The sequence below is a fragment of the Leuresthes tenuis genome, unplaced genomic scaffold (assembly GCF_036924035.1).
Source record: "Leuresthes tenuis unplaced genomic scaffold, fLeuTen1.0.hap1 SCAF_21, whole genome shotgun sequence".
Classification (NCBI taxonomy): domain Eukaryota; kingdom Metazoa; phylum Chordata; class Actinopteri; order Atheriniformes; family Atherinopsidae; genus Leuresthes; species Leuresthes tenuis.
In genome coordinates, this window is record NW_027325375.1 from 30,014,692 (window position 1) to 30,033,787 (window position 19,096).

General features: G+C 44.1%; 2 protein-coding genes across 3 annotated transcripts in view; both read left to right on the plus strand.

The window, feature by feature from the left end:
* Positions 1-19,096, plus strand: part of cxxc5a (CXXC finger protein 5a) — a 251,815-nt gene that overhangs the window by 107,541 nt on the left and 125,178 nt on the right. The gene's annotated exons all lie outside the window — the stretch shown is intronic.
* nrg2a (neuregulin 2a) overlaps positions 1-19,096 on the plus strand; it is a 62,752-nt gene that overhangs the window by 12,249 nt on the left and 31,407 nt on the right. The window contains exons 1-3 of one of the 2 annotated variants that reach the window (XM_072374338.1): positions 5,907-6,130; positions 14,575-14,740; positions 16,069-16,187. In XM_072374338.1, the coding sequence (XP_072230439.1) occupies positions 6,052-6,130; positions 14,575-14,740; positions 16,069-16,187 (364 nt within the window). In that variant the 5' untranslated portion in view covers positions 5,907-6,051. Of the gene's footprint in view, positions 1-5,906; positions 6,131-14,574; positions 14,741-16,068; positions 16,188-19,096 lie in introns of those variants that run through there. The other variant, XM_072374339.1, reaches the window with a different exon arrangement.

Sequence of the window (19,096 nt, forward strand, 5' to 3'; positions counted from 1 at the left end):
TGTAAAGGGTTTTTTGTGTTTTCTGTGCAGTCATCTTGTTGTTTTGAGATGACCCGACCACAGCCCTGGCTTCCTGTCAGCCAGTTCTGCCTTGCCAGAGCACCGTGTGAGGCCATCCTGGCACTGTCATTTGGGGCCACTTTCTTGCCCACTTATCAAGCTTTCAATTTGAGGCCGCCTTGATGTGGGCTTATGCCGCCAAAGTCTAAGCTTACACATACGCAGTCGCCTGTTTTCCAGAACAAGCCACATTGGCGAAACACAAACAAAGAGATAAGACATACTTTTGATAAGCCCATAAGGCAGAAATTCAAATGATTTGACCAAGATGTTGGTCTGACTCTGTGTGAAACTCCTCACAGTGTCCTCATCGTGACATGTTTGTGTTGCTCCAAAAGCACATTCTGGAGATAAAGGAAAAGTGCAGAGCGCAAAAGGAATTTGATTTTAAGCGAAGAATGCAAAGCAGAGAGCGGATACTGTGATGTTTTTGAAGGGGGGGTGGCTCCCGATAAGAGCACAACCTTCTCGTGTTTTTCCTTTTGTAAATGGACATTACAGACCTAATTAAGAGATCCAAGGTTTCAGTCCCCCTGGAAGAAAATTGACAATAGGGTTTAAATCTACTCCGTGGATGTCAAAGCTTATTAAAGAAAAAGCATCAGCAGGATATAAGATGTTGTAAAAGTTTAATCAGTCAGAGTGAAAATGTGTGCGCCATGGAAAATAACCACAATCCTGCTGTGATTCACAAGTCTTAAAAGTCTATTTCGCAAATGAGCAACGCTGTCGCACAGGCAAATAGTTTATATTTGCTACGCTACGAGTGGAAAAAGGTCAATTTTGAATGCATCATTGACCCATGTGCTACCTCAACAGTATTTACATGTGGATGCACCTGCGTGTTTGCACGGGTTTATGTGCGTGTTTGAGACGGTATGTTTGTATGCCGGTGTGACAGTGTATACTTTGTCAGCCCGAGGATGCTTAGATTGAGCGTGTGTTGTTCTCTGTGGTGAGAGCGCACATATGTGTTTGCGTGAAGACCTGATCCTATGTGGGTGTGTGTTTGATAAACTGTGAGAGCATGTGGGAGACTGTTTGTCTGTTCATCTGGGTGAGAGCAGGAGAGAAAGAGCAGAATGAGGAGGTGGAGGAGACCTGCTTCACCCTCTATCTTCATTACAATCTGCTCACAGTCACACAAACCTCTTTATCTCTCCTGGAGAGGAGTGAGGAAGACAGGCAGAGAGACAGACAGAAGTACAGACTCAAAATAAATATGTTTAAAAGGAAGAAAAATAGGTTCAGCCTTAAGAAGATAAGGCTTTTTTTCTCTTCTTTATATCAAAGTCGTGCTCTTAGAGCATTTCTTTCTATTCTAATATCCTAACAAGAGTTACAAATGTCCAATTTAAAGCCCTCGTGTTTCAGTGAAGAAATGCAAATAAAGTCCATGGTTGAGTTCCTTTTACTCATCAGTGAGTTAGCTGGGTGCCTCTGACACACCTACGTTCACATCCCATTTAGAGTATGTAAAACCTGTCTGTTTCACGCTAAAATAGCCGTACACTCCATCTCATAACCATGACTGATGCTAAAGATAAACAATATTTTTTATTGTCAGTCATAAAATACACACCTGTGTCTGTGTGTCCGTGCACGTCTGTCTGCCTGCAGAACAAGCCGGAAGAGACACAAACAGGTTGATTAATAGAAGAAGAAGAAGAAAAATAAACTACCGTCGGATTATTTGGACATAAATGTTAAACAGGTTATTCGCCGCTCAGCTGTGGTAACCATCCTGATAAGGAGGAGGCACAGAGATCACATCTGGCTGCATGTGCACGTGTGTGTGTGTGCAAGGCTGCCGTGGTGCTGGCCCGCTGTTGCAGTATCATGCCCCATTGGCTGATGAGTTGCTATGCTCATCTCTTGTTCCTCTCAGCCCCAATCAATCCTGTCCCAATATGAGTCAGCGTGGCCATAAGTGGGAAAGATGCCTCTAACACTCAGATCAATCACTTATCAGATGCATCAATCACACTGGTGTCCGGTGTGGGGGCCACATCTGAAGCAGAGAGGCGCTGTTGGTGTCATGCACTTATCAAAGTGTTGGTGGCAGATGGAGACTGGAATAGAGCTCCAGAACCGAACAAACTGAGAGCCCGAAGAGCTAAAATCTCATTTTGTCAGTGGCCTTGAGAATGGAGCATGCTCAGTGCTGATGTTTGTCATCTCTCCCTCTCTGAGATGCTGCTGCAGTGCTTCCCAGCAGGCTTGGCACAGGCTTACTCATGGACATCTCTCTTATTGGAGCGATACAGTGGCCAGGCCGCAGCTGCTCAGTAGATACCTCTCTTCGCCTTTCACTGGCGGCGTCTCGCTTTTTGCCTCGTCTCTCTGCTTTTCTGTTATTTCTGCCTTTCTCGGTCTCCCTCACACCGTATTTCTCACACATTATCTCCTACTTTTCTCATTCGCATCCTCTGTTGTTTCCGTCTCTCATCCTCACTCCGCCCTTCCACATCTCTCTCACATACTCCAGTTGCTACCCTTAAGACGGTGGTTACTATGGTTACGGCTATGTGCCGCAGAAACGTGGAAGAGCAGAATCCACCCCGAGATCACTCCCTTGTTTAACGCTTTAAGGCCATCTCGCCGTTTCCCTGCAGCTCACTGGAAGTACCAAACAGCCACGCGTAATCTGATTTCACCCATTCGCTTTCTGTGCAGCTGATGAGTCGGTGAATGTGATTCCTGCAGCTCCACACCTCAGCTGTGGGTGGGCGGAGTCACGGGTAACGCATCAGTTTGGAATCTCGCTTCACCTTGGCACAGCTGACCTTGAGAAAACAGTCCCCCCCCCCCTCCTGAGGCGTCCAAATGTCACTGACATTGATTTGTGATAAGTCTCCCCTTAAGGGGCCACACCAGCCCACACACTGAGACGAGTCCTCAGAGCCTTGTCACATGCTTCTCATCTTTTGCCGGTCATTCACACACTCACACTGACACTTACATACGTAGAAACACACATGGAAGGCATCAAGGCTGTCAGCATCAACCGGATCATACTGAGAGTTTTACACAGTCTCTGCTAAAACAGACACTGCAGCAGTGCGTGGTCATCTGATGAAGATACCCTCAAATCACTCTGTCACTTTTTACCTCCTGTCCTCCCATTCTCTCCCCCCCGGCTCTCCTTTTTCCACTCTTTCCATTTATCCTCTGTTGTTTTTGTCTCCTGTCAGGACTTTGTCCTTGCTCTCTCTCCCTTGCTCCCGCCTCACTTCTGAGAATTAAAACTACAAGCACTAAAAGCAGGCACAGACACACCCACGCCAACGTCCACTTTCTCCAAGCAGACAGATGTGAACAACATAAACGAATGGCTGTTTAAAGCCATTATGTTGAACAAGATAAACTCTCATGCCTGTGAAAGGGTAGGAGTGCTGCTGAGCAGTGTGACGATGTGCAGGTATGCTGTTTTTAGGAGGGAGCTGCTCAGCTCCATCACACAGGAAAGCTATCGCCCCATTTCTGGAAGCAGCAAGGAGGAATTAGGAGGCAGACATTGATGAACTGGGCTCTGTGGAGTATTTATGAGCTGGACATAAGAGTATCAGTCAGATGTTTGGCCACACCTAGCCATTTGCTCTGAATGATTAGGTGTGTGTGCTAACATGCAGTCCATATAAGAACTTTTTGGAATTTTCTTCTATTTTCTGTTATTTCGTTTCGCTGGATGCGTTCTTAAAGTTACGCTCCTCCCACACAGACCCATTGTGCCCCTCCAGCACCAGACCCTGATCCAAGGACAGCCTACGACTGCTGAAAAACAGCAGATGCTTTCGAGCAGCTTGAAAAAAGAAGAGAAAGAAATTCAGATGCACATGTCCTTATCTGTGCCTGGACAGTAAAAAATAAGCACTTTTAAACCCTCTTCAGATCTCATCTCGCAGTCTAATTTTCCCACAGTGTGGAGTCATCTCTGAGCCCCCCTCTCTTCCTCTTTCTTGTGAATGTTCAGTTTTATTTTACTCTGCCTCGTGGGACACAGTTGTGGCAGGTATGGATTGTAAAACCTCGCATCCATGCTGTGAAATTTAAAAGTTGCTGGCAGCCCGACTCAGTTTTGGCAAGTTTGACCTAATATTCTTACAGCTGTGCCCTCTCACAGGTCCTCTCAATTAAAGTTGTACTAATTACAGTGGGCCCACTACCCAAGATGACTATCTCAGTTTGCATCTTGTGTGACTCCGTTTGAAGACACATGTTGGCTCTTGGTGGAACTGGATCAGAAATGTTAAGCGAGGCAAACCTAGTTCTCGACCTACATCATACTTTAAGTCACATTTTTCATCTCCTGACGTCACATATACTCTCCTTTCTGACACATACATAAACCACATGCCCACCCACAGTGGATACGAGTCCCATCTTGTTGAACAGGGGTGGAGGAAGTGAGTGAGATTGGTGAGAGATAGGGCGGTGTAAGTCTGCAGGAGCAGCTCTCCGTCACACCATAGCGCCTGCCAGTCTTCAGTTCCCTCTTCTGATAGATTAGAACATGGATAACAACCACTGCAAGTGGAGAAGAGTGAGGTAGAGGAAAGAGCCGTGTGCTTTTGAACCGGGAAAAGCCACACATTGGAGGCTGGTTAGCGTGTCAAACCTTGGCCTTGATATGACCTCACTTGCCCACAGATGAGGCGTACGCTATTGAGTGCACTGACCTGTTAAGACATGACCCTTGCACTGCCCCTTTCAATCTCTTCAGCCTCCGCCTACTCCCAAGAAACGTCAAGAATCCTCTGAGGGCTTGACGGAGACAAACCCCGGGATGGCCCCATAGATGACTCATCTATGAGTTTCATTGAGTCTCTGCTGTTTTTTCAATATTTCCTCTTTTTTTCTCCTTCTTTTGCCACTTAGCAGGGCAGTGGAGTTTAGTGAAAAGCGATATTAAAAGACTTTGCTTTGATATGGCAGCTTGAGATGAGACGCTTTGAGTTATGCCAAATAAAGATGAATAGACTAACTGCAGAACATCAGAGGTAAAAATAAAGATGAAATGTCCACCGCCTTCCAGAAATAGAAAGTATGGATTTGACTGATTCACAGAAATGTCACAAAGTTAAAATAAAGCTTATTTTGTTGGTTTAAATTCTCATTCCTGGATGGACTTTAAAACATTTGGCTAACAGAGACAGTAAAGCAAGAAATACAGCCACAGACATGCTGAAACTCGTCTGGAGTACCTCGAGAGGTACTGACAGACAAGAAAGGTGAGGAAGGGGAGCAGCCCGGCAAATCCTGGGATGATTTCGTGTCATTTTTTACAAGGAACTGTCTGTCACAGATTGCAATCTGACGTTCGGCACCTCACACATGCATTTCCACAGAATCTGCGCTCAGCAAATGTGAACCAGATGTGAGGTGCTGTGGGACCCCGGCATTAACCTGGCAAGGGCAGGTCTCCGCCTGACTTATTTGGGTGTGGTCAGCTGTGCAAAGGGGACAGCTTAGCTGGTCCCATATTACTTTTGAACGAGTCCTCGGAGAGGAGAGGATGCTGCCGCAGTAGAACGACGTAGAGTTGGCAACGTGGAGGTTTTTGTGTGGACTTCCAGGGACCAGTTTTCTCCTGACCTCAGCTGCGGCTGCAGGGCTTGGAAGAGCCACAGCTTATCTGACAGATCCTGTAAGGGAAGAGTTGATTGCCATAATGAAATGGGAAATGCCTTCCTTGCTCCCTCCCTTGTTCTTCCCTCCCTCCCTCCCTCCGTTCTCTGTCACAACTCCCCTCTTATTCCTCCTCTCCCTACCTTTCTCTCCCTGCTCCCTCCCTCCCTCTCTCTTTGCTTCTGCCCTGCTGTGAGTAGGTGGTTCCTCAGTGTACTTGATTGGGCAGAGTCTATATAGGAGGAGAGACGCTCTAACAGGCTCAGAGTCTGGTGGTGCCCACTTGCCACACATTCCCAAAAGGACTACTGTTTTTTTTTTCCTTCTGTCATTTCTGGAAAGGATTTACTTTGTTCTGACAGCATGACGGAGAACAAGAAGAGAGGGAAAAAGACTAAGGGTAAGAAAGAACAAAAGGAGAAAGAGGGCGATCCCGCAACAGGTAAAATGACATTGATTTAGTTTCTGTGTAACTGTGTGAGTCTGAGAAAGAGTGTCAGTGAAATAGTTTAAGAAGCTAAAGAGTGAGATTAGGTTTGTGTTACTGTATTACGGAAGAGTGGAGCACAGTAAGTATCCCCTTGTCTTGTCTAAACTTGCTGCCAGGTTGTCACATGAATTGATCTTTCTGTGGTCAGCGCGAAAGAGGCACATCTGACTTTGGCAGCACTTTGGTACCAAGCAAAGGAAGCAGCTTGTGTACAAAGTTAAACTTACAAAACAAGCCGTGGACCTCAGAGAACAGTTTGTGGAGAACTTCTCCAACTGGCTCTGTGAGTGTTTTCAATGTTCTGCTACATATGACAGGTCTGAAAAACATGCTTTCATTGAAAAACGATGTCTGCCCATAAGCTCTCTGTGGCAGGTTTAATGAGTCAAGGGTTGCTGTCGCGCTTTCACTGCTTTCACTGCTCATCTTAGTTCTGAGTCCGGTGAGTCATCAGAGAGAAAAGTTGGTGTTTCTTTGCTAAAAAAGCTGCTCTGACATCAGATTAGCACGGGAGCTATTCTTCCTTTCAGATTCACAAAGGTAGCAATGTGCCTGCTCACTCGTGGATCCTACAAGCCGAAGCATGTCACTGTAGTTTGACCTCAGGTCATGGGGAAGCTCATCCCCCATTTCAGTGACACTTTAAGGACAAAAGCTTGACTCTTACAGTCGTGTTTATTGCTTCCAGTCTCATTTGTTACTTTTCACTCTTGGTACCAAAGACATCAGACCAACTGCCCAAACGCATTCCTCGTTGATCAGATACTTTATCTTAGATGCTTCATCTTGATAGGCATGTTGTCCCAGGTGATGTCACCCCTGTCAGCCTCCAGCAGATAAAGCTCCATACGGGGTGTGATAAGTTAAATAAAGGTGATGTTTTGGATATTTTGATGTTACCCTTTTTCCACCTTAACTAAACTACTGTAGTTGCTTTTGACATTTCCGGTTGACATTATAGTTTTACATACATGCAAAGTTGATGTGAAAATAAGCACCGGACCTCATTTCAAGTCTGATTGTGATCTATAAACATCTCCCCAAAATACACTGGATGTAAATCGCTTGAACAATGTTTTCTTCTGTTTTTTGGAGGCGCTGTACATCGTCGGCATAGTTTCTAAGCACATTAAGAGCAGCACTGTGGAATTTGCTTATTCTGGTTTATTTCTGCGCTTCCTTCCTAAAAATACACAAATATAGATAAACCATGTCGGCTTGTTGTTGTATCCTGGCAGGCAGATGTCTTTGCAGACTTGGGACGCGTCCTTTAAAAATACGATCGCGAGTATCATGATTTGAAATGTGCAAATTCGTGGGTTATTCTGTCACAAACCTCGGTAAACAGGTTGGCCTGGTTAAAAATAGCTGAAGCTTGTTGTGTCCACACTACATCAGATCTGTTTAGGGCCAAACATTGCAACATATGCCGTAATTACAAGACGGGGAGAAAACAAACCGCGGTTTCAGAGACACAACTTCTTCATGTCTCATTTGGTTGTTTTGTGAATGTTTCCAGATTTGTGACACTCATAAGTTTAAGGAGAGGGTGCATCGATATTCAGAGTAGAGATGTGTCAGAATAGTATTATTACTCTGTATTTGTTGTCTGGGCCTCTGAAAAAGATAAACTAACTTATGTGTTGCTGCAGTAGACTTGGAATGTGGTGAGAAGAGCCCAGTTAGCGCTCTGCTATCATATGCAATACATTCACTGCAGAGTGGACACGTAACGGTCAACTTTAGACAGTTTCCCCGCCACAGCTTTTTCAGAACCTATAACAACTTCTCCAGGATGTTATTTCACAACTATATGGATAATATGATGTTATATAATGAGCTGTTTGCACGCATGTGCACACGTGTCTGTTTGAATGAGGTGTGTCAAATGATAATTATATATGTAAACAAGACTATCAGTCAACCATCAGGGATCCCAGGGGAACAAGACGAGCTCGTCCCTCACATATCCTGAAAATGTAGTTTTGCACATCGCCTTCAGAGATCATCTCACAGCAGACGCTTCTCTGCCACAACTGACATTTCACTGGAAGTAATGACATCTTCGGTGTTGATTCAGGGCATACTGCTGCCACACAGCTACATGATAATTCCCTTTCACTTCTTCTTGTTTTGTTTCTTTAGAGCTGTGTGTGCCGTGGCCGTAAGCTGATATTCTTTAGAGAAAGTTGCGTGACTCCTGAGACGGGCCCAGGGTTAGAGAAAGAGACAGGCTGTGCACAACTTTATTGTAGCAGCAGTAGTTACACTGTAATTAAATATCTCAGCGCAGTCTGTCTGACCTACATAAATGTGCTGTTGCTTAATAATGGTATAATTCATAAACTTCTTATTCTATGTCAAGACAAAACATGACAAGTTCCTTTTCTGCATGGATGGGTTTGGTTGTGAATGTGGTCATAATTAGCACATTGAGTCTTTCGATCACACGCTTAAACCGACCGCACCTACAAAATTAAAAGATCTACTTGAATGATACGGCAGCAAAATGACCAGTAGTCAGATGAGGCAGCGGCGAGGACTTGAGCCAAAGGAAGTGTGATCATACATCTCACAGCTGCTCTTACAGGAAGTAAAATCCCATTTTACAAGGTGTGCTGCTTACAGAGAAGCTAAATGAGAGGTTTCTGCGATACCGACACATTTACTTATAGAAAGGCCTCTGATTTGTGCTGAGCTCATAAATAATGACGGTTTTAAAACACGGCAGCTTAAAAGCACAAAATGGAACAGACAAACGAATCTATCCTCATCTTCAGATGGAAATTACAGGTCTAAACTGTACGCATGAAACTCTTTTTTACCCATTTACTCACAGCACAAACAGCACAAACAGCACATCTTAGTGCAGAGTGTGTTTCAGGCTGCACATTCACACAAAGACCCCAACATGGGGCTCAGTGTCTCAGCCAGGGAAACTTCAACATGTGGTATGGGGAAGGCAGGAAAAGCTGTGCCAACCCTCCAACTGGCAGACAACTGCTCTTCCTCTTGGGCCACAGCTGCCCTGACAGCATATATAATACATATGATGTATTATCATCATAAAATGAAACAAAAGATAGAAAATAATATGTGTTAGCCACATATGGTTTATCAGATCGTTTCCTGATCCCATCGTTTGACTTTTCCATGAATTTCTGTTATTGTAAACTACTGAATCTGTTAAACTTGCTCTACAGGAGCAGGTTTAACAGTTATCCTGAATAGAAACCTCTGCTGAGGAATGCCAGTGGTGCAGGTTAGGAGAGTAGCAGCTGGAAGCACAGTTTGTGAGCTGGAGTTTGGTGGGAAAACGAGGAATCGAGGGCCCAGCCACTGCAAACCAAAACTAGAGGAAAGCTTTGTAGAGCTTTACACTTCTCAGTGGAATCAGTTGTATTAAAGACTGTCCTCTCCCCAAATACAATCTCCTGTGGTGTTCGTTCATGGAGGGCAAAACCACCGGGAAGAACATGTGACCTCTGGTGGTCGTGTGACCAACTGTCTGTGAAAGCTGCGCCTGATTGTAATGATGTAAGTGATGTGTTTCAGCCCCAACTGTCACACTCTCCTAACCCAAACCACGTCGTTTTTATTCATAACTAACTAAATGAGGTTATCTGTGAAGCCAGAAGTGTCGAGCAGATTAATGGAGCCTGAGTGAGATCCATGTTTCATGCAGCTGTTTGACTGAAAGTGATGTGCGCCATCCAACCCCCCCCCCTTTCTGCTCCCATTGTGAGAATTATGTGGCTTATTTAAGGAAAGTCCAGTGTAGAAACACTTTAAGTTGTATTTCCCTCCTTCATAGAGCGCAGTGATCGTTGTATTGAAGCGTTTGAAAATACGATCGGAGGATTTATCGTATTAAAACCCTCTTCCTGTAACAGATATATTCTGCATATTCTGGTCATTCTATGCATGTTTGTGTATGAAAAGGCGTCAGCAGCTCAGTCATGGAAATGGTTTGTCCTTCTCTGGAAGTGCAGGCGTTGCACATGTTACAAAACACCTGCTTTTCCTGTAAGATTCACACGATCACAATCTAGATTGTGTTTTTGGTCGATCCGCATCAGATGAAGCAGCGTTGAATGCTGGCAGCCACGGATGAGTTTCAGGTCAGCGTAGAGGTCTGCAGTTCGAATCCTATAACTGGAGCGTGAAGGGGAGGAATAAACGATAGTTTATCAAGACCAAAGAACAACAGTGAAGGCTTTACTGTTTTCATTCATCGGCTTTTGCAGGAGTTTCACTAAACCAGCTCAACTGCACTGATCTGATGGTTCATGTAATCACCTGCCAACTGTGTAACTTTTCCCAAAAAAGTCTCAAATGGCAACTTTAAAGGCTTCTGTCACGTCACGTTGGAATTTGCATCAAATACATGGATAAATGGAAACTTTTAGACTTCCGGAAGGACGTCATCTTTAGTTAACAGGCTAATCAATGTGATTTGTGCAGTATGAATGAGTCTTTTACGGCATATTCACTTCATATTAACTTATGTTAAGCCCCAGTTGGCACAGGCAAGGATCACAGTGAAACATTAATACTGTCCACCTTCACTTCCATCTGACCTTTTAGTTTCCTAAGTGAACTCATTTCATTCAAATGACCTACCGGCATCATTCTGCACCACACAGCATATCCATTGTACCATTTTTCAACATGCAGTGTTGTCCGATTGACTTCCCTCAGTGTCTGAAATTTAAATCGTGTACCCATAACCACATGTTTGTTGCTGCTAAGTGTTGCTATGAAGCATGTAGAAATCTGAGAAGAAGCTTACTGCCAAAAGGATATTGTGCAAACTAAACGATGCTAAATAGTTTTACTGCCTAAAGTTGACCAAAAAGTGTTAAAATGTTAGAAATCCCTACTCTCAGCCAAGGATTTAAACTCTTCTGTCCTGCCTCGGAGTAACAATAACCCCTTGTCTAACCTCAGAAGAGCAGACTTTATCAACTGGACAGCATACTTATCAGTGGATTGAATTATCAACACCAAACGAGTGTGTGTTAGACTGTGAGTTCATGGCTTTCTCATGTTGAATTTGCAGTAAAAAATATCCTGAATTGGTTTATTTTGATGCCTGCTTTGAAATCTTAATGCAAAAAAAAGTGCTGGAGGTGGCTGTTTGCAACAGTCCCGGAAACGAGACGTAACAAAACCAAAAGTGTGCTTCTAAACAGTGTTTCGGTGACTCTCGTTGCTGGGAAATTGCACCGATAAAATCACTTCGGATAAGTGTTGATGAAAGAAAACGCCAAAGTGGTAAAAAAATCTAAATATTTGCACTTGTAACAATTCCAGGAATGTCAAGAGATGATTATTGGTTTTCGTAAGATGCTGTTGAAATGATTTTTGAAGTCTCTGAACAGATGTTTTGTTACAGTAAGTAGTATATGGTGTCTGAAGACCATTCCCACATGAGAAACCTATTTCTCTGGCTGCCACGCCATGCAGTTTGTCTTTTGAAAACGTGCAGTGAGGTGACATAACACCCCAGTAATCAGGGATACTTTGTCTTGAAGAAACACAAAGGCATGCCTCAGATTCCTTTTCTAAGCTCCTGGAAATGAAGGGGAAATGTTAACTCAATAATAAGGGCAATGCATTGTTAATTCATCAAGTAACTTTGTTTTTGAACAGCCTTGTGGGCTGAGATCTCCAACTGTTACCCAAGGCATGAGCTGTTGACATGCCAGATAGGCTTCTATTCTCAAATTGGGTTTTTATAGTCCATGTCTGCAGCTGCCCCTGCGCTTCAAAAAGAGAGAATCGGGCTGTTGTTGAGGCGAGGGTTTATCATTACTGCTGGACGCTTTTTCCACTGGGGTAATGGAAAATGAGTGAACCATTTGTCTGTAAGAAATCATTGTATTTACAAGTCAACTCTTTATTTTCTTGTTGGAAGTTGTTAATTCCAATCAGTTAAATCAACATGCAGCATTAACTTGTGCAACACAGTCAAAAGACCTGGTTCATTACTCAATAAGCGCATGAAGACTAATCTTTCCATGGTTTATGTTACCATAAAATATCTCTGCATGTTGTGTAGATGGAGCGGACCTTCTTACACATCTGGCCCACTGGGCTGATGAAAAGTGCAGCGCTGTGTTTCTGTAACGTCTCCAGTCAAGGACAAAGCTTGTTTAATTTGCTTGGCAAGGACAGTCTTGTGTCTAAACATTTTTCTATATGGTCGGTGCAGCCTCACTCCTGCAGCCCTCTGACTGTGACTGACAAGGCTTTCCTCAGGCAGCGTGCACGGACTTAGTCTGGCAGAGGTTAGTGTGTGTGGAAATCATGTGCAGGAGTTGAGTTAAACAGACCTGGGATCATGAGCTCACGCAGGCTTTAGGAAGTTCTCCTTCTCTTGTTTTTAAGTCGTTAGAGAAGGAGTAGACCATGTATTTTTATTAGATTGAAATGGATGCTAATGTCCAAGGAGGTTGTTTATCAAACAGGCCACATGTGCACATGCACTTCTCTGTGTTAGCACTTACAGTGTAACTAATACAGAGTCAGTAATTGACCAATAGCGGGCGTAATGTGAAAATTAGAGGGGCCGGTAGGCCAAACCGCAGCAGGCGCTGTGTGCTGTTTAACATCAAGTCCCATGTAGAACGTTACATTTTTAAACAGCAGAATATGCTTAACGATTCACATCTGGAGCATCAGGAGTCTCTTACTGTTTGGTCTGGCTGCAGGCAATCAATAAACCCACATCACATGCAGATATGATGTGAAATGGCAAAATGTAGTATGTGTTCTACTGTTTTAATGTTGTGACTTTCAGCAGAACCAGCAGAAATGGGAGTTTTATCCTCCTAAACTGAAGTAAAACCTAAAGCAGATACCCATCTTGAGACTAAAAGCTCATCAAAATCACAGAGTATCACGTTGAAGTGGAGCATTTTGCCTTGCCCTGACATGTTAGAAGCTTTTTCCTTTGTTTTCTCAATGCCACAAATATAATCAGTCACATTTTCCAACAGGATGCAGTCCGCAGATAAAAGTTCGCTATCAGAGGAGAAGCAGGATAATTTTAGTAACACGTGACTGCTGCTGAACTGAAATGGCCACCTTTCCTTTGTTCTGTGAGCTATTTTGAATCTGACATCTTGTTATCTGGGATTCTAAAGGAATCAGTGTGCACTTTAAACAGCTCGGATGAGATATTTTGGAAGCTAAACAGCCTCTATAATTGGTGAGATCCAAAGCGGTCGGATTCAAGCTGCTGCTCTAGATTCAAGTGACATGAAAACCAACTCATATCAATCAAAAGCGTTGCGTAAGTGGGCAGAAATATGAGTAAATGTCCTGCTGTGAGTGATCAGCAGCAGAAAACATGGTCAGATATAGAACAAACTCACAAACTTGAGCTCCTGGAGCTTACAAAGAGGATCTTACAGACGGTTGTGTCCATGTGAATATTCCTGTGTGATAATAAGACTCGTTTGTTTTAAAATTGCCACCTAGTTGCCACTTAAATCCATAAAGACATGGAAAACTGCAGCATCATTCGGGTTTTTCTCTCTATGCCTTTACCAGGTCAGTGAAGTAGGACGGTCGCTCAAAAAGGAGGACATGGGGATCATTTTGGTGCTCAATTGAAGTCATTACTTATGTGCGCCTCATTCTGCTTGTCATGCTTTGTTTTTCTTAATTCAGCTGTCATCCTTTGGAGGTGATGCACAGCAAACAGCTGTCATTTGTAGGACAGCTCAGTTCAGCATGTGCATGAAATTGTGAATGTTACACATGGAGAGAAAGAGTGTGTTGGGGGGGTATCTTAGCCAGCCCCTGGCTGACCGCTGCTCACCCCTTCTCACTTTCTCCACCCTGCATGAGTCTTCTCCTAAACATGTGTGCAGCTGTCAGCTGGCAAGTGTTTGTGTGAGTTTGGACCCGGATCATTTCTATATTTCAGCCGAAACATGGCTTTTCTTTTTGTAACAATTTAAAGCAACGACGGAAAACACTGACTCCGAAGTCAGTGATAGAACAGATATTTTCCTCTTTTCATCCACAGCGAGGTCGTCGCTATGGTGTCCTGATTGTCTCCTGTTGTTGACAGATTACCTTTAATTGCGCAGGAGTTTATGGTTGCAGATTTTCTTCATCAGCTGTTTACTAAATATTGCTTCAGGTGTTTTTATAGCAGCAAAGCCAGAGCGAACATGAGCCTGTTTATTAGTCTGAGGCGAAGCTGATGGTGTCTCTGGTGGCCACATCTGGAGGTCACATGAGAGAACTGTTGACTCAGTCCACTGAGATGGTTATTGGCTCATCTGCTGTCTTTTTGTTCTTCTTTGTTTTCTCCTGAAGGACACAATTATGCACAAAGTTAAAAGACATGATTGAGACTCTTTCTTTTTCTCTTCTAGCCGCGGCTCCAAAGTTAAAACCGATCCGGATTCCAGTAAGAGTGGACGAGGGAAGCAAGCTCACAGTGAAGTGTGAGGCCACGGGAAACCCTCTGCCCACCTACAGATGGTTCAAAGACGGCAATGAGCTGAAAACCAGCAAGAACGTCAAAATAAAGACCAAACCGTGAGTATAAAGCAGCCGTGTCACCTAAGCTGAACACGAGAAGAAGAAAAAAGATGTTCCCTTCCTTCCTTCATTCCTCCTTTGGCATGTAGTGTTATGATTCAGCGATTATGATGGTTTACTGTCCCTCCTTGTGTTTGTGTAACTATACAGCTCAAGCTGATTAAATGTTACATTCTACACAATATTCCATTTGTATCAACTTTCAGTTGAGCTCAACTTCCTGTGAGTCGCGGTTTATTCGATGGAGTCCAACAGGTGGCTGATGTACAGTGGAGCTTTGGTTCCAATCGCTGGAGCAGACACGACCACAAAGCAAGCAAGAATGTCAGAAACTACAGAAACAGCGAACAAATACAGCTTTAGGAGACAGTAAAAGGAAAATAAACCTTTCTGCTGGTTCAGAAACTGCTGCCGTGTTTTAGTTTTTGCTGTTTTCTGCTGTTCTGTTACTGAAGGGCAAATGTTTCAGGCCCTGCATGCCTCTCCAGGCAGGCTTAGTTTCTTTAGTTCCTCTCAACCTGTGCTACTGTTACACAACATTTTCAACAGATTTCAGCAACTGAATTGCAGGACTTAAACCAGGCAGAGCACAGATTGCAGTAGCTGTCTCCAGCTTTGCTGCCGTTAAATGAAAATGTTGTTACTCCTTCAAATGAAAAATCTCCCGGCTGTCTCCCTCTGCATTTAAGCATATATCCACAACCCCGCCTGCTCCGCTACACCCAGACCACTGACTTTATGTTCAGATGATATTTACACTCAAATACAAAAACTTGTATCACAAAGAGTTAAAGCTGACGCTGTGGAAAAGTGCTATCCAGGCTAGATCCAAATTAGCATCAAGGTTTGCTGATAAAGCTGAAGCCAGCACTTAATGATGAGCTGGAAACCAACAATCACAAAACTGGGGCAAGTGGCTCAAAGCAATAACTGAAATAAAAGAAAGAAAGAAGTCTGTTTAATGTGCTTTAATCCTGTAATTACCCCTCGTTGCCACAGTGGCTGCTGGAGAGCTCTTGAGTTTGGGAAGAGTGTGTCAGATTTGGAGCTTAAGGAGACAGAATAATAGTTAACCTTCATTGGTGGAAGAAATTCATAAAGGTGGAGATGTAAAATGAGAAGCCAGGCGCCTCTTAATCCCTGCTTTTTTCCTTCTTCACACTTTGAGTGAGTGATCATGTAGTCGAGCAGAGCTGCTGCCATCCCGCTGCTTGCCCTGTTTTCCACCTCTTTCTCCCCCCATGTTTCCACTTGTTGCGTTTCCATGCTATTTCCTCCCTGCCCTGATTCCCCTGACTCAGCTGTGTGAGTGTTGTCACCCACAGGAAATTCTCCAGAGTCCAGATCAGCAAAGCGAAACTGGAGGATTCTGGGAATTACACATGTGTGGTGGAGAACTCGCGGGGGAAGGACAACTCCACTGGCACTGTTAACGTCCAAAGCAGTGAGTATCGCCTCCTAAGCAACAAATGAAGTGTCACAGATGTACCAGCATTGTTGTTGTTGCGACTGTTCTCTTGCCAATTGAGAGATCTAAAGGAGCCATCAAAAACAGGCACGCAGCAAACTGACACGCGTGAAGAACAACCGTCCACATCTGGGCTTGGCCCATTAATCAAAGGATTTGCTGCATTTTACTCGCCAGTGAATAGATTTTAAATTCAGGCTAATGTTTGTTAAAAGTTCGTTAAAGCTTCGTTGCAACGGGAAGTACCACAAAATGACTCCAATCATCACTCAGCAGAAGCAGATTGGAGGTTGAAATGCGAAACGCAGCCAAAAAAGCATCCTGAGAGGGTGTGACAGAATCCAACAGGTGTGTGTGCATCGCAGATTTCTGCAAAACACAGAGCAGATGAAAGAGTTTTGATAACAGCTGCTTCCATTTGCTGAGGTGGGGAGTTTGCAGCGACTTGTTGTTTGAGTTGATAGACCCAGAATACTTTAAAACGCCCTGGTTCTGCCTCCTGCAATAACGGATCGAAGTTGAAGACAAGAGGCTCTTCTTATTGTCCTGTGAGGCAGTTTAGTTGTTGCTCGGTTAACCAACTTCATGCCAATAAGTAATGGCATCATGAGATAATCTCATTTGTACTTGTGACCTTGACAGCAGGGATTTTCGCAGACATCCCGCACAGGCAGAGGTGTAGCTGCTGAGGATAAGGGAGGCTCGGCAGTTTCACTCAGTGTCCTTGTATTCACATTCAGGCACAGTAATCACTCCCCGGCCTTTCTTTACATTTGTCAAGGCCACCTTTTAGAGCTATTGTTTACTGTTAGCAGACTTAAGCCGAGCTGTATTATTAGAGTAGCAGTTCTTTCAGATAAAGAAAGGGGCCATTGTGGTTTTAAACACAGGGATTCTCAGGGGTTCTAGCGTGCAAGTTTGATATCCAGCAAACAGTTTTGCAGAAAAGAAGCCATCCATCTTGCGTTTGAAAAGGGCCTCACATTGGCTCTTTTATGTCTCCGACACTTAGAAAGCTTCGGTTGAGTTTTATTGGCAGATCGTGTGACTCCTACTGTACGCCCGTTGTGACGCTTGGCTTTATTCCAGGGTGACAGCATATTTCTCTCTGCAGTATTTAAAGTGATGGTGGAACACCTTTCAGAGCCATACTGTGCTCACATTTATGAAAAATTAATTTTATGAAGGCTAATGACTGCGTAACACTTATGTTTAATGGCAATTAACTGAAACGGGTTATATGATGCTCTACGCCCCGCAAAGATGGAGGAATCCCTGGTGGCCGCACCTGTTTCCCTGAATATCTAATGGAAGCTTATGGACATGTGACTGGTGGATCATGAAACTGTATATGATGATCTTAGCAGGCCAAAGTGCTGCTAATGCAGAGATATCAAAGAAAATATAACATTACAAAGCAGCGAGCAAGTGGGCTGATTCACACAGTAGCCTTAATGGATAAAACATGACAGAGCAATGTTACGCTGCAGTGTTTTTACTTGTGGTACATTATGTTTAACATAAGCGGAACGCGATAGCCTCACATCTGGTTCCAAATATGGTTATGTTAAAGCACATTTCTCTATATTTGTGCCCATTGCCTTGAATCTTATTCGGGACTTGTCTAAATGTATCCCTGCGTGTTCTTTGTGTGGTCGTCTGTCAGCACTGACGTTTCCCTAAAACACTCCTGGATACTCCAACAATGGCATCACTGTATTTCTTTCATGTGCCGTGATCACTAGATGTCTGTCAAAGTGTGTTTTGTTTGTGTTCGTGTAGATGTGTTTGTGCGCCGTTCAATAAGAAAGTCCCATTGTGTTCCAACAACACGCCTCCCTCTGTCATGCTTCAGGGGAGAAGGCAAGACGGGGCGAATCAGGGGTGATGTGTCTATAGGCGGAGAGAGGGCTTCTCAGAAAATACATGTGTCATTTAAAGGAAGTGGCAGCCAAAAGTGGATGTTGCTGTGATTACCATATGCTGGTTAAAGGCTCAAATCAGGAGACGCTGAAGGAATGTGATCAGAGAGGGTTTTCTCTGTCTGTCACACGTATTTCACTTAAAAACATCTGTTTCAGCAGAATGCAGCACTTGCTTGATTTTGATGCAGAGTACATGGAACTAATTTAAACCAAGAGCTGCTTTGCATCATAAGGTCACGGGAGAAATGGCTGTTGTGTGAAAGGGCTGCAGTGGAGTACGCTTGCCTGCTGCAGTATGTTGCCAAAGCAGCATGTAGCCGCAGTATTATCTGTGTATGTGTTCCTTCTAGGGAGAGAGAGCGAGGGGAGGGGTGCAGATGTAGATGGACAGAGAGAGCAAAAGAAGAAAAGAGCGTGGAGAAAGAGAGGAAAAATACAAAATGAGGGAATGCATGACAGAAAACAGACAAAGACATTGGGGAGAGCAGGAGAAGACACGGCGAGGGAGAAAAGTATGAATAAGAGGAAGACATGAGCCCGCTGTAATGCAGAGGAGAGTTTCACATCCATTTCAGGTTGCAGTTAGTGCTCGCAGGCTTTGTCCTGGGCACCTTTTCAGTGTATCCGATGCCTTTCAGGTGCTAGAGCACGGCGGTCTCTGGCTGTAGTGTTTAATCTTTGACTGTATCTCTCATCCAGGCATGCTAACATTGCATTAACCTGCTTCACTGAGGTGAGACGTTTGAGGTAACAGCAAGACTGAGTCATCAGCCATCATAACGACTTGCACAGGCAGGGAGTCAAATATTAAAATCATAAATAGCAAAGTCAAATAGCTGTGCAGCAGGGCACAGGAGCGTCGGTCTAACCCTCACACTCGCTCACAGTGGGGCACGTGGATGTGCCTGCCTGCTGCCTGTTCTTGGAAACCAGCACTCAGCTCCACCACATGGCGACTGC